A 15,073-nucleotide genomic window follows, 5' to 3' on the forward strand; every position below is an offset into this window, starting at 1 on the left:
ACAGACACGCTTGATTCCGCCTCCTGTCATACAAAAACGCTTGTTCCAACTTAGGTCTCAGGGGATGGCTGAGGCTGCGGCTGGGACTCAAACAGGACAATTCCTGCAGCGCTGCAAATAAGAGTCCAGGCCTCAGCCCCAGGAACCCCCAGTCCAGGCAGCAAGCGGGATCCCCAGTACTCACCCCAGAGGAGTCCCTTGCTTATGTCCCTTCGTGGTTGCCAGAATATGTAACCAGACAATCAATGGGTCCGCGCTGCCTGTCCAGACTTGAGCCAATTCAGCAGAGGCAGGGTTGAGTCATAGGAGCGTTTATCCCAATCCTGCTGGCAGCAGGGAGAGCAGCAGGTCACCCACACACCTCTGCTCTGCCCCCACCGTAAGTCAGCTGCTTATATTGGGGAGAAGGACGAAGATTACACGGAGACGTAGGCAAAAGGTATGCCAAATGGGCAGTGTACGGTAATGCAGGCTGAGGGTTTGCAAAGGCCTGTGGGTATGCAAAGGGCCGTGTGGCTCTGGTTTCTGCAACAGGTCTGTTCATCCTTCCATGGCAACAGGCAGCTCCCAGTGAGGCAGACGGGCCGCATTTCCCGGTGAGCGCCCAGGTACCGAGCGCAACTCCCAGCAGGTCAGAACGTGCCTCCTTTCAGCAGAATAAAACCACCACGGTTAACGGAGCATGGCTAGCATTTCTTACAATTAGAGCTGGTCCTCAGTATTCTGTTTCTGCCCCTGTCATTACTTCTTTTTCTCACGTCTGTTTTGTTTTGTTGTGAAGAAACTGAAAGGGAATTACTCATCCAGACTTTACACAGGCCTTGTACTGGAGCTGTGAGCCCTCCTGTTCTTAGACTTGCTGGCATGGCGCGTCCCCAGGTGTCGTCTCCAGCTCAGCGCGGTGTGGCCACAGGCCCTGCAGGACCAACCTGGAGCACCTCTGCGCCTGGGCTCACCTGTCTGCTGGCCTCTGTCCCCGGGAGCCCTTCTGCCCCCGGGCTGCTGCCTAAGGTGCGTTAAATGTGCAAGAGCCTCTCCACCTGCATTACACCGAGTGGCCCTTCTGTTCTTCCCTCGAGAACGAACACGTCTCCGTCCACTGTGCCGTCCGAGGAGGACAGGCAGGCAGCGCAGCCTCTCGGGGTTTGCCCTGTGGCTCCTTTACTTGGCTAGTCCAGGGGTCGGCAAACTCCTTCGTCAACAGAGCCAAATATCAACAGGACAACGATGGACATTTCTTTTGGGAGCCAAATTTTTTAAACTTAAACTTCTTCTAATGCCACTTCTTCAAAATAGACTCGCCCAGGCCGTGGTATTTTGTAGAAGAGCCACACTCAAGGGGCCAAAGAGCCGCATGTGGCTTGCGAGCCGCAGTTTGCCGACCACTGGGCCAGTGGCAGGGATAGGATTAGAACGCACAATTCTGTCTCATTTACAGCCCTTTCCCGCGCTGTGGCTAAGTGGCCGAGATAATGAGGAATACATGTCAAAGTAACATCCACCAGTCATTTTAGGAACCTGGACAGAGCGTCTTAGTTTCAAACCTGCTGCGGTGAAGTTAGTTTCCAGGCCATTTTTACAACATCGTAAGCCAGCTGTAATTCCCCTCCACTCTGCATGCTGTCGACTAGGTGATACCCATCTTGGGATCTCAGGGATGGCAGCCCAGAAGGTGAGGAGCAGCAGGAGGTGATGGCTGTGCCTGGCCCACCCTCCCTGTGTGCCCCCCCTCCCCCGGCCCTGGTGCCACTGCGCCGGCATCTACAGCACACGGTCCTGTGAGTCAGGAATGTGAGGTCAGTGTCTGGTGACTCTCTTGCTCCTTGAGGACATGAGATCCTCCATTTTGGACTTGGGGGACCCAGGGGTGGCTCCAGCTTGGCCCTGGGGGTGTCGAGGGGCCGTCTGTGGACGCGGGCTGGTCTTGAACCCCGCACAGCAGACACTGTTGGACTCACATCACGTGGTCGAGATGACCCAGATGGCAAAGACTTCCAGAGGACCCTGTCCTAGTTTATGACATCAGGTATTGCTACTGAATAATGTTTGTTTTTAAATATATTTTTATTGATTTCATAGAGAAAGGAAGAAGGAGGAAGAGACAGAAACATCAATGATGGGAGAGAATCATTGATTGGTTGCCTCCTACATGCCCCCCACCGGGGATCGAGCCTGCAACCCGGGCATGTGCCTCAACCAGGAATTGAACCGTGACCTCCTGTTTCATAGGTCAACACTCAGCCACTGAGCCACGCTGGCTGGGCTGATAATGTTTCTATCCCTGTGGCTTTAGGGGAAAGTGCTCCCAAGAAGAGGACGAAGGATGAGAGCCAGGCTGGAGTGGGTGAGCTCGGGCTGAGGTGGCACAGATGAGCGTGCACTAAAAACCTCCCTGAGTGTGCGCCACGCTCCCTGCACTGTGCACTGGGTGCCGGGAGGGCTGGGTGCTGGGGAGGCTGGGTGCCAGGAGGACTGGGTGCCGGGAGGGCTGGGTGCTGGGGAGGACTGGGTGCCTAGGAGGGCTCTTATCGCTCTTAGGCAGCAATTTTCCTCTTGCTTGGTGTCCCTTAAGTACTGGGACGAGGTGAGGGCAGCGGCGGTCATGGCGACTTCCTGCCCCTGACACGTCAGGGACATCAGATGGTCACTAGACCCTGCAGTGCCGAGAGTGGTTGGTGCTGGGACGGTCACTGTCCCTTCGGTGGAATCAAAACAGGTGTCTTTGCAGAGAGAGGGGGAGGGGCACGGAGGGAGCAGGTAGGGGTCAGAAGTCATCCCTTCACTCCCAGGGACCAAAGGACCAGGCGCCCGTGGGGACCACCGTCAGGGTGTTTGAACACGGAGCTATGGGTGTTTCATCTTATTCTGAAGCCAGTGGGGAGGTGCGGCGTTTAGAGGACCTGATGCATGTGTTAATCAACAGCTGTGAGTGCACCGACCGAGGGCTCTTCCGAGTCCCAGGGGCAGCAGGTCTGTGTGTCCTCCACCTCGGACTGGCCTAGGTGTCCTGTGGTGGACAGAGCACCAGCTGTGTCACCAGCTGTGTCACCGTCACCCAGCGGGAGAGCAGGTTGACTTTAGCGCAGCTGTGTTGAGCCCCATGGAGGGAGGACTCACTAACACCCTCAGGACACTTTGATCTGAGGAAGCAGCCCTGCTGGTGGGGGGTGGGGGGGTGGGGGGGTGGGGTGGTGAGGAGTGTTTCTGAGGGGACTCACAGGTGGCTGATTGTCCACAGGTGCTGACCGGGGGAGGGTCGAGCCTTTAAGTGCCCTGGCCTCACGGCTTCGCCTGGGCTGTGACGGGGCAGCGGGAGCCATGGGGCCGGAGAGGAGGCTGCTGGTCCCAGCCCTGGCGCTGCTCTGCTTCCTGCCGCCTGGGCCTGGGAGCCGCGCAGAGGAAGGTACGTGCACTCTCACCAGGACCTGGCAATTGCCTGAGTCCAACTAGTGACCAACTGTGCCTGGGGAGGCTGGGTGCCGGGGAGGCTGGGTGACGGGAGGGCTGGGTGCCAGGAGGGCTGGGTGCCGGGAGGACTGGGTGCCGGGGAGGCTGGGTGCCGGGGAGGCTGGGTGCTGGGGAGGCTGGGTGCCGGGAGGGCTGGGTGCTGGGGAGGCTGGGTGCTGGGGAGGACTGGGTGCTGGGGAGGCTGGGTGCCGGGAGGGCTGGGTGCTGGGGAGGCTGGGTGCTGGGGAGGACTGGGTGCTGGGGAGGCTGGGTGCCGGGAGGGCTGGGTGCTGGGGAGGCTGGGTGCTGGGGAGGACTGGGTGCTGGGGAGGCTGGGTGCTGGGAGGGCTGGGTGCCGGGAGGGCTGGGTGTCGGGAGGGCTGGGTACTGGGAATGACTGGGTGCTGGGGAGGACTGGGTGCTGGGAGGACTGGGTGCTAGGGAGGACCGGGTGCTGAGGAGGACTGGGTGCCTAGGAGGGCTCTTACCGCTCTTAGGTAGCAATTTTCCTCTTGATTGGTGTCCCTTAAGTACTGTGTCCTGTGGAGTCAGGAGGAGCAGCCAAACACTGGTCATTAAATCTGAAATACAGAATTTGTGGTTAAAAAATCCAAATAGGCTTTTGTTCATCAACTTAGTGACGACAAAGGACAGTGGGTAGCCGGGCGCGTGCTTTGCTTCGAGGCTCTGGGCTTCTGCCCTGCACGATGGCCCCCACCCCCTTAGTCCACGCCTCAGGGACCCCCACCCGTCATGCCCTGGTGAGTCTGGTGCTTCCTAAGGAATTTCCTAAAAGGAACCATTCTCGGAGCCATTTAACTAATTGCGTCAGGAATATTTGTCCTGGAAGTAGCTTTGGAAACTCCAGGCGAGGCAGCTCATGGTCCTGCTGTGCTGATGACCAGGGGGTGAGGCCCCAGGTGGGGACAACAGGTCGCCCTCAGCCCCGCCCACCTGGAGCCAGCCACCAGGACACTCCATGGTGGTGGTCATTCTTTGTCCGGACTCTGAGCCCTGGACATGTGGCCAATGTGATGGAGAAACTGACCCTAACCTCTCACCCTTATTGTGTTTTAATGCATTTTATTGGTTTCAGAGAGGAAGGGAGAGGGAGAGAGAGAGAAACATCAATGATGAGAGAGGATCATGGATCGGCTGCCCCACCACATGGGGGATTGAGCCTGCAACCTGGCCATGAGCCCTGACCGGGAACCATACTGTGACCTCCTGGTTCATAGGTTGATGCCCAGCCGCTGAGCCACGCCAGCGGGGCTTAACCTTATTTATTTGGAATTAAGCTCAGGCAGCTCTGTGGCTGTGGCCAGCATGTGGGTGGACACACAGGGGCAGTTCTCCTTGTCATCTTGGGTGAACTGTGTGGCCTTGCACACTTTACTCCTGGGCTGTGTCGAGTATGTCCGGACACCCCGGGGAGGAAAAGGCGGGGCAGGGTGTCATCCTCTGGTCCCTCTGACCTGTGGGGCGGGTGCCAGCTCAGCGGGCAGGTGGCTCGAACAGTGGGCAGGCACTCGGTACCTGGGAGGGAGCTCACCTGGAAATGCAGCCCGTCCTCCTCATCTGGGAGCGGCCTGGTATCACGCAAAGACGAACAACCAGAGCTGACAGTCCTTTGCATACCCCAGCCTTTGCATACCCCAGCCTTTGCATGCCCCAGCCTTTGCATGACCCAGCCTTTGCATACCCCAGCCTTTGCATGCCCCAGCCTTTGCATGCCCCAGCCTTTGCATGCCCCAGCCTTTGCATGCCCCAGCCTTTGCATGCCCCAGCCTTTGCATGCCCCAGCCTTTGCATGCCCCAGCCTTTGCATGCCCCAGCCTTTGCATGCCCCAGCCTTTGCATGCCCCAGCCTTTGCATGCCCCAGCCTTTGCATGCCCCAGCCTTTGCATGCCCCAGCCTTTGCATGCCCCAGCCTTTGCATGCCCCAGCCTTTGCATGCCCCAGCCTTTGCATGCCCCAGCCTTTGCATGCTCCAGCCTTTGCATGCCCCAGCCTTTGCATGCTCCAGCCTTTGCATGCCCCAGCCTTTGCATGCCCCAGCCTTTGCATACCCCAACCTTTGCATGCCCCAGCCTTTGCATGCCCCAGCCTTTGCATGCCCCAGCCTTTGCATGCCCCAGCCTTTGCATGCCCCAGCCTTTGCATGCCCCAGCCTTTGCATGCCCCAGCCTTTGCATGCCCCAGCCTTTGCATGCCCCAGCCTTTGCATGCCCCAGCCTTCGCATGCTCCAGCCTTTGCATGCCCCAGCCTTCGCATGCCCCAGCCTTTGCATACCCCAGCCTTCGCATGCCCCAGCCTTCGCATGCCCCAGCCTTCGCATGCCCCAGCCTTCGCATACCCCAGCCTTTGCATACCCCAGCCTTTGCATACCCCAGCCTTTGCATACCCGCAGGCCTTTGCAAATCTCCAGCCTGCGTTACCTGCAAACTGCCCATTTGGCATACCTTTTGCCTACTTCCCCATGTCACCTTCTGACCATGTAATGCCCTCCTCCAGGTCCGAGGACACCGCAGGCTTCAGAGGGGACTCTGTCTGCGGTGGTCCTCCTGTGGGCACAGGACGTGGACAGGAAAGCACACACTTCCCGAAGGGGCTGGGGGTTACCCCAGCAGACACAGCGGGAAGGAGCCAGCGGGCGGGGGCTGTGAGGGGTCAGGCGGCTGTTGGAGGCCCCAGTCAGCCCAGCGCAGACCTTGAACTCTGCAGGGCCCGTGCCTGTCAGAGTCTGGGGACGGAGTTCATAGAAACGTGCCTGGGCCTGGAACCCGCAGTTTCTCAGCCACCCTCCCCGGACCTTCCAAGTCCCCCCACCCCCACCCCACCCTGGGAGCCCGCCTGAGCCACAAAACATCCTGTCTGCTTGGTCCGTTTCTTCTCCGGGTAAATACAAATCCACACACAGTCCTGAGGCAGAGTGATCGGTGCAACCCCAAATGAAACGAAGAGGGGGGGGGCGGGGGGGACAGCGAGCATGCCCGCAGCCGTCCCCCGAGCCCTTGCCCACAGTTATCTGACCTCCTCGGCAACCCTGCAGTGCCCGGGGAGACGGCCAGCTTGGGCAGACACGCGGCCGCTGCGTAAAGCGCACTTGATCAGACGAGCTTCTGAGGGCGGGAGAGTGCAGTTCTGATTAGGAGGTGTCGTTGGGCGTCCTTTGGCCCGGGTGTGATGCGTGTCCGGACACACGGAGCTGCTCCCTTTCACCGTCTCCCAGGGGATTTTGGAGGAAGCCGGCTGGCTGGCCACTGCAGCTGTGACCGACCCACCCCAGGGAAGACCTCAGTCCCCACGGCCCGGGAGCCGACCACAGGAGTTTCTGGTGACCCGAAGAGGTGAGCTGCCTGTTCTCAGGGCACTTACAGGCTGTTTCCAAGCATGAATCCAGTATTTCTTTCAAAAGGAATATTCCACCTTCATGTCAGTGGAGGGAAAAAGGGATTTTTGCAGGAGTTGCTGGATTAAAGGACCGTACACAGACTGAGCTTCAACCCAGCTGCGGTTTTAGGTGACATGGTGACGAGGAGACGCTGGTCTGAACCTCCTTGCCTGGCCTGTGCTGTGGCAAAGACGAATCCAGACACTGACAGCACACCACATTGGCCACCATGTCCGCTCTGCTGCCACAGGGGTGTGAGCGCTGCCGTGGCCGTGTGGTGTCTATGAACTCAGACGGTCACTGCTGCAGCAGCCGGCACCTGGAGGGCCGTCGCGTTTATTGGGCCCTGGGCTGGCTCTGGGGGGGATGTGGTGGCTCCTGGGTCTCGGGCAGTGTCCCCGCTGACACCTGAGGGTGCAGGGGTGGGGCCCTGGGAGTGAGCTCTGCATGTGGAGTCCATGCTGAGGGGGGCGTGGCCTGAGGCATTCGAGGGGTCCTTGAGGGCTGCTGAGCTCTGAGCTGTGCCCCTCACGCTCCCGGCAGCAGCCAAGGGCAGCAGCAGGGAGGGAGATGGACAGGCTTCCTCTCCCTCCTGTTCAGAGGCCCCGAGGATCCTTCCGTGGAAACTGCAGGCTGCGGGAGCCGTGGAGGCCCGGGCTGCCACCACCAACCGATGTGTGCCGTTGGGGAACCGGATGGCGTCTTCTGGGAGCCGGTCCAGGTGGGTGTCTGGGGGCACAGGTGACCCTCGGGCCTGTTGGGACCTGTATTTTGAACTTCCGGTCCTTTGGACACGACTGTTGACTTGGGTTTATAGCTGATGTAAAAGTGCTCACTTCCACCTGCCTGGCCGGGGGGCAGCGTGGACAGCTGATGTAACTGTGCCCAGTTCTGATGAACGAGGCTCGGGGTGAGAGCGGGCTCAGGAGCGCTCCTGGCTGCCCTGGAGGGTAGGAATGCCCGCCTCTTCCTGGACGGCACCAGCGCTGGAGCCACCGCCCCTCTGACCCTCACTGGTGTTACCCTAAATTCCAGTGCGTCTGTCCCGCGGGCCCCTGCAGCCTGAAGGTGGAGGTCCCCTCCTGTGCCATGGGGCCACTGCGCTCTGCAGAGGACCTGGGCCCTGAGCTGCTCCCCGGGACGGATGCCACATCAGCCACTGTCACCACGGGGGCCCCCATCCAGGCGGCCGCATCTGCTCAGACCAGCATCCCGACTTCACCGTCTGCCGCCCTGCCCAGAAGGTAGGGTGAGAGTGGTGTGGGGCAGTGTCCCTCCTAGGGGCCCTCTGCCTCCAGGAGCACGCCCAGGGAGCCTGCTCTTAGTCTGCCTTGTGCACGTCAGGGCAGGGGCGGCCCTGGCCGCTGCTTCAAGGCACAGACTCTGGGCCACGCCGGGGGTGCAGTTCCCTCCGAGCGCCCCTGAGGCGCTTGCACCGTTTCCCGGCCTGGAAAGCGCTCTCTTGCTGCTGGGAGGTTCTGTCCTAGTTCGTGCTGCGCTGGGACCCCACTTTGAGAACAGTGATCGTGAGCCCGCCGTCAGGCCCCACAGACCTTGCTTGCGGCTGCTCCCTGCTGCATCCCGTTCCTCCCGGTATGTGTCACTGTCCTGAGATCTGAGGCTCTGCCCTCTCCCCACAGCCCCCACCGCCTTCCTCCCGGACCTTCCTGCACCCTCAGCCTCTCCCCGCCCCGGCCTGGCCACCCGCAGCTCTGGCCCCACGCTCAGTGTCACGCCGCTGCCTTCCCAGCCCTGGGCCCTGAGGACGCTGCAGATCCTGTCGCCCATCGCTTTCCACAAGCTGATGCTCAGGCACTTCCGAGTCTGGGGTTCCGGGTTCAAATCCCTCCCGAAGCTGCTCTGTGTCTGGTGATAGACTTCGGGGATGGTTCTGGGGTTCAGATGAGGACCCACCGTGCCACTGGGGACGTGGCTGTCACCACCTTCCACCGGTACAGGAGAGGTACGCGCTCAGGAGCATGGGCGGGGGGACGTGCTGAGGAGAGGAAGACCTAAGGAATGGTGCTGGGACACTGGGCCAAAGAGACCTGGGCGGTCAGACCTCCACATTCTCACAACAAAGGCCAGGAGCTGCGCTCTGCCCGCCCTCCCCGCACTGTCTCTCCCTAACCTTCCTCCCAGTCCCAGGGAGACAGCCTGCCCGCCACCAGCAGGGACAGGAGGCCAGAGGGCCGGGCCTTGTCCTGGGGTCGGTGGCTAAGGCTCAGCCTTGCTTCCTGCGCGGGCAGAGTGGAGCCAGTTGACAGCGTTGCTAAAACCCGTGGGCTTCGGCTTTCCCTGCTGCAAACCTTGGCTGGTTTGGTGAATGTGCTGAGGTCTGGAGACAGGGCAGGCGGCAGTGTGGGGGCTGGAGTGGGAGGCCCAGCCAGGTTCTGTGGTTAAGCCCCAGGCAGAGTCATGGGGGTCGGGGTGGGGGGCGTGCGGGGGAGGCTGCAAGGAGAGAGAAGGGTGGCCCAAGGGGCAGGTTAGTGGCAGGACGTGGAGTCCAGCTGTGTGGGGTGAGGACTCGGGTGTGCCTGGGGGCCCCTCAGGTGTGCATGGGGGCTGGGTGGCAGGTGGGACCCGCTCAGCCGAGGGCCAGGCCCGCTCAGGACTTCATCCTGGGATCCATCAGAAGTCGCCTCACATGTTAAAGCTGGGAGTCAGATGAGCAACTGAAAGCCCACGGGCGGGGTTGGGGTTAGGGAGTGGCTGACGGGCATTACCTGCCGCTGTGTTACAACCGCCCACAGCCCGCACAGCACGGCGGCGCTCCGCACTGGCAGCCCCTGTCTCACACGGTCCCCGTCAGAGGGCGGCCCTGGGGGTGGGCCGGCTGTCGCCAGGGCGATGGGGACGTCAGTCATGGGCCTCACGGTACTCAGCGGGCTAGCCAGCTTCTTCACACGAACACAAGCCGATGAGAGCCATCCAGGTGCAGGCACCTGCCAAAGGCCAGCACCCGTTCATGGGGCAGAGATGGCGGCCACCGAACGGGCGGCCTGCAGGGTCACAGGGGGTCGTGTCATCCGGTGTGAAGCCAGGAAGCATGGGGCCTCTTCTGTAACCTGCCGTGGTGGTTCCACAGTGTATTCCCACTGGACGGGTTACTGAAGCGTGTTCTCGCCTAGCTGCGGGATGCCAACATCCGTTTTCATTCTTGCGACTTTTCCACGCACAGAATTAGCCACGTTATCCTCAGGGCCCAGGGCAGAATGAAAATGCCAGGCCCTTGTTAAAACCTTACGGAGCGTTTTGAGACAGCGGAGTGTTAAGCCACGTGCTGCGCCCTGCGGAGTGTGGGGGCTGAGCCACAGTAGGGGGAGCGAGCCCACGAGACGGCCCTGTTCCCACAGGAGAAAGGAGCCGAGGGCCTGTGTGTCATGTTATTTCCCATGCTGGTCGCCCCCCCCCCCCCCGGCCAGGCCACAGTGTTAGCTGCTGTGCGTGCTTGTCACACGCCCCAAGCGACCGCCCTTCTTCTCTGTGCAGAAGGCGTCTACGCGCTGCAGGCGGTCCTTCCCAGCGGGTCTCACGGAGCCGAGGTGCGGCTTGGGCCTTACTACGTGGACCTGGGCCCCGAGGCCCCGTCCGTGTTCCTGAATGCCAGCAGTGTCCTCAGGGACCACATGCCTGCCTTCGGGGGCTCCCCCACGGATCTGAGAAGTAAGCCGGGCACCCAGCCCCGCGCTCTGAGCGTCCACCTCCTCACAAGTCCCCGTGCATGACGACAGCACCATGCGTGCCTCCCGCACAGAGCGAACCATTTCAAAGACACCGACACAGCGACCAGGCAGGGCCCTCTCCAGAGAGAAAACACTTAACTGTTTAACACTATATATTTTCAGTGATTTCAGGGAGAAAGGGGAAGGGAAAGAGAGAGAGAAACATCAATGATGAGAATCACTGACCGGCTGCCTCTTGCACGCCCCCCACTGGGGATCGAGCCCATAACCCAGGCATGTGCCCTGACCGGGAACCGAACTGTGACCTCTTGGTTCATAGGTTGATGCTTAACCACTGAGCAACACCAGCCGGGCAACACTTAACATTTTACTGGGAGAAATTTTGTGACAAAGTCCATGTTTCCCAGGCCTGTCTGTTGCCAAAACACAAACTTTGAATTTTGAACGTACTGGAGTGGAAGAAGAGAAGATGGAGGGGTGGGAGCTACGGGCATGTGTGACAAGGGAAGCAGCTCTGAGACGGTCTCCCTCTGCCTTTCCCTTTCCTTCCAGGCACCATCGTTTCCCACCGTTTCCCCCCCACTTCCTCCTACAACGTGTCCTTCGCCTTGCGGGCCCACGTGGGGGGCCGGTGGGCCTGGTCCAGCATGGCCGTGCGGTATCGGATGCAGCGTACGTTTCTGCTCTAACTCGAGGTCTAATGGACCCTCTGTAGTCCGCTGAGGTTACGGCCACGTCGGCACCGGGTCTGTGGTTCGCCCTGCCAGGGCCCCGCTCGCCATGAACCGCAGGCCTGGAGGGATGAGCAGGTGGGCGGTTCCATGCGGAGTCAGCGGTGTGGCCGGGTCCCCTGAGGAGCTCGGGCCGAGTGCCCCCAGGCGCCCACCCCTGCTCCCTGTGCAGTCCGGCGTCCAGATGGCCGTGACCGCACGGGAAGGTGGGGACGCGACTTCCCTGGCAGATCCCAGCCTCCCGGCTGAGATACCCCCATGCCCCCCCGCCTCTGTCGCAGCCGTCTCTGTCTACACCAACGGAACTGTGTTTGCCACTGACACCGACATCACTTTTGTGGCCGTTACCAAGGAAACCACTCCCCTGGAGTTCACGTGGTTCTTCGGAGAAGACCTGCCGGTGAGGACAAGACGCAGGAGCATCCGGAGAAGGCTCGGCGCCCCCCAGTGGTGCGTAGTGGTCCTCGCCACGGGCGGCTGTGGCCGGTGCAGGCCGTTTGCAGAGGCCGGGCTGGCGCTGACATGACGCAGTGTCACCCCCGCACGGAGGGCTGTCCTGTGATTCGGTCACACACGTAGGTCTGAAGGGCGCGGTGGAGGGTGGGGCCTTGGGACCAGGCAGTCCAGGGCAGGTGCCATTCTGCCCCATCACGGCCTGAGCGTGTCCTCTGTGAGGACGGTGGCAGTGCTCTCCCATGGCCGTGACCGGTGCGCTCCGTGACAAAGAGGGAGGGCGATGTGTCACCCCTCTGCCCAGGGCGGCGCAACCACCGGGCGCTCCCATCATTCCTGCAGGTGACCGCTAGCTCCCGCCTTTCTTGGGAGAATGGTGGAGTTTCCCTCTCTCTCTCTCTCTCTCTCTCTCCTGGTCTGGTCCCCCCCCTGACCTTCCTGTCCCCCCACAGGTACCGTGTGGTGGTCCAGGCTTCCAATGGAATGGGGAGCGTGGCCTCGGAGCCCCGCCGTGTCCAGGCTCAGCGGAGAGTGGTGGCCGGCGGGCTCGTGGCCGCGGCCTCGGCTCTGGTGAACGCCACCGTGCCCTTCCGGTGCAGGGTCAGCTTCGGCACCGACGTGGCTTTCCGCTGGGACTTCGGGGACGGCACTGGCGGCCTGGGCAGTGGCTCCACCAGCCATGTCTACAGCAGGTGAGCGCACCGTGTGCAGGACCTGCCCTCTCGTGCCCCGGGCCGGCCTCCCCTCCAGGCCGTGGGTCTGTCACCTCCGGGACAGGAAGCAGAGCACACGAAGGTCCAGAGGTCCCCAGTCCCAGGTGCGGGTGCCCACCACCCGGGGACCTGAGGGGTCCCTGAGGGGTACAGAGGGGCTAGCCTGCTGTGGGGTGGGGCTCCTAGGCGGGAGGCAGCATGTCCCCTGTGGGTGCTTGCTCCCCGCGCAGCAGGTGCCATCCGTCGGGTTCGGGGCCTGTCCCGACCTGTGCTGGGGGGCAGCCGCCTGTGGGGGGGCCCTGGTGGCCTCCGGGATGGTCCCCCGACGGTGAGCACACAGACCTGCTGGGTGTGACGGCGAAGGGCCGCCGGCCAGCCGGGGGAGTCCGTGTCTCAGTGTCTGTTCTCGTCTCCGCCCAGGGAAGGAGAGTTCACGGTTGAGGTCGTCGCCTTCAATGCCGTCAGCGCCGTCTCCCTGAGGAAGCGCCTTTTCGTCGTGCGCGTGCCCTGCCAGCCGCCTCCTGTGAAGAACATGGGGCCAGGGAAGGTGCAGGTAAGCCTGTAGTCACTGACCGATGTCCGCCTTTCTCCCGGGGGAGCCGGAGTGGGGACGCCTCCTTCAGGTCAGCCCCCGGCGCTGGTCATGAGGGCGCCTGGGAGGGCTCCCGAGGCCCCGGGGTGGGGAGGTCCCGGAGTCGACCGACCCCAGGGAGGGACACGCCTGCTTCAGGCCTTCGAGTCCGCCCTCCATTCGCCTGTGACTCTGGGTGGCTCAGTGCACCTGGACAAGCTTGTTATAAACCCTGCGCTAGGAACTGGAGTGTTCAGGAGGAAGGACGGCAAGGAGATGGTCAGCTGCTTGGTGAGCACCTGTGGGCTGCAGAAATAGGGTTGCTTTCTAGTCCCTTACCCCTGAGGCTTCTGACTTGGAGCACCTTGTCCTTTTTAGGGGACGAGGGCCCACATGGCAGGCGCACGCGAACCCCCGTGACTTGGCCACATTTGCCAGGAGCTCTCTGTGGCTTTCCAGCCCAGGGGTCGGTCGCTGAGGCTCAGGTCGGGCACCTCCCAACCTGATGTGGCCTGGAGAGGAGGGAGCACAGAGAAGCCCAGGGCCTGTGGCCTTTCCACGGGGTCCTCCCTCCAGGTCCGGAGCCCCAGGACCTCACAGCTTCCTGGGGCCCGGTGAAGCCTGGCCCACACGTCAGCCTCCCGAGCCGCCCCCCGCCCCCACGCATTTCATAGTTTTGTCTGTTACTACCACTGGGTTAAGAATTAGCAGCTCAGTCTTAGGTGCCCATAAATCTGTGCTGTTAAGTGACAAATGCTGGAATGCGGTCACGTTCAGGTTAGAAACAATGAGCATGATTGTAAAGTAATTTAAATAAGGACTAAAGTCACCTAAAGAGAGCCAAAGGTAAAATCGTTCGCAACAAATACCAACGTGTTTTAAAGTCCTACTTCCCAGCTCCCAGACGGGGGGGGGGGGGGGGGGGGGGGTCCTTTCCCATTTTTACGGGAGATCCTCATTAGCAGTCCTCCAGGGGGCGCCCTGCCCCTGTGGCCAGCTTGGGAGTTCTTCCCACCGGGCAGGATCTGCACGCGCACTCCGCCTGAAGGACAGTCCTGTGAATGTGTTGCTCCATTGTTCCATGGGCTGTGGACATTGTCTCCTAATGCTCCAGCCCTGGTCTCTGGAAGCTTCTGTCCACCCCGGAGGCCCTTCAGCTCTGCAAGTATTTATCAGCCTTTATCTACTAAGTATGTGAAGTACTTCCAGAGTAACAATACCAGTATTACCTCCAGAAATAACACTTCTTAGTAAGCTTTCAGATTTGTCTGAGTTCTTGTTGCCCTTCAACTAGAGCAAGCATGTCAAACTCGCAGCCCGTGGGCCGCATGCCTCGTTTATTTGGCCCGTGTTAGCCTTTGAGTTTGACATGCTCGGACGAGAGCCTCAAAATGCTGTCTATTAAGATTACTTGAAATACATCTTTATTCTATTACTTGTTTAAAATACAGTTACTTTCGTTTCCAATGATCAATTGCTCGGTTTCCAATGATTAGTTGCTCGGTTTTCTGTTGGAGACGTTGAAATTTTTCTGTTGATTTTAAATATTAACCCTGTCATATACACCGAGTGGCCAGATGATGATGATCTCTGAACGCATAATAACCTGGCCACTCAGTGTATATCCTATATAATAAAAGGCTAATATGCAAATTGTCCCCTTGACCAGGAGTTCGACCAGCAGGCAGGCTGGCCAACCGCCCATGTCCCCTCCCCCTGGCCAGGCTGGCTGGACCCCACCCATGCACGAATTCATGCACTGGGCCTTTAATATATATATATATATATATATATATATATATATATATATATATATATACACACACACACACACACACACACACACACACACACTGAGTGGCCAGATTATTATGCATTCAGACATCATAATAATCTGGCCACTCAGTGTATTTTGCAAATGATTTTCCTTTTTCTCTGATTGCTTTTTTTAAAACAGTATTTTTATATCCCAAAGTTTAAAATTTTTATATAATCAAATGTATTGACCTTTTCCTTTGATACTTCCCCATTAATTTATGCTCAGAAGGGTTTTCCTCGTTGAGTGTATAGGTCTTT

General features: G+C 60.0%; 1 protein-coding gene across 1 annotated transcript in view; it reads left to right on the forward strand.

The window, feature by feature from the left end:
- Window positions 1-7,516: 7,516 nt before the first annotated feature.
- The window catches only part of PKD1L1 (polycystin 1 like 1, transient receptor potential channel interacting), a gene marked incomplete at both ends in the record, with an annotated part of 87,705 nt that continues 80,148 nt past the window's right edge, over window positions 7,517-15,073 (forward strand). Inside the window, 9 exons of the mRNA XM_080665224.1 lie at window positions 7,517-7,564; window positions 7,879-8,087; window positions 8,554-8,672; window positions 8,720-8,806; window positions 10,336-10,509; window positions 11,082-11,201; window positions 11,542-11,710; window positions 12,166-12,405; window positions 12,847-12,979. Coding sequence (XP_080521350.1) covers window positions 7,517-7,564; window positions 7,879-8,087; window positions 8,554-8,672; window positions 8,720-8,806; window positions 10,336-10,509; window positions 11,082-11,201; window positions 11,542-11,710; window positions 12,166-12,405; window positions 12,847-12,979 — 1,299 coding nt within the window. The remainder of the gene's footprint in view (window positions 7,565-7,878; window positions 8,088-8,553; window positions 8,673-8,719; window positions 8,807-10,335; window positions 10,510-11,081; window positions 11,202-11,541; window positions 11,711-12,165; window positions 12,406-12,846; window positions 12,980-15,073) is intronic.

The sequence above is a fragment of the Plecotus auritus genome (assembly GCF_963455305.1).
Source record: "Plecotus auritus genome assembly, chromosome: 4".
In the NCBI taxonomy this organism is placed as follows: domain Eukaryota; kingdom Metazoa; phylum Chordata; class Mammalia; order Chiroptera; family Vespertilionidae; genus Plecotus; species Plecotus auritus.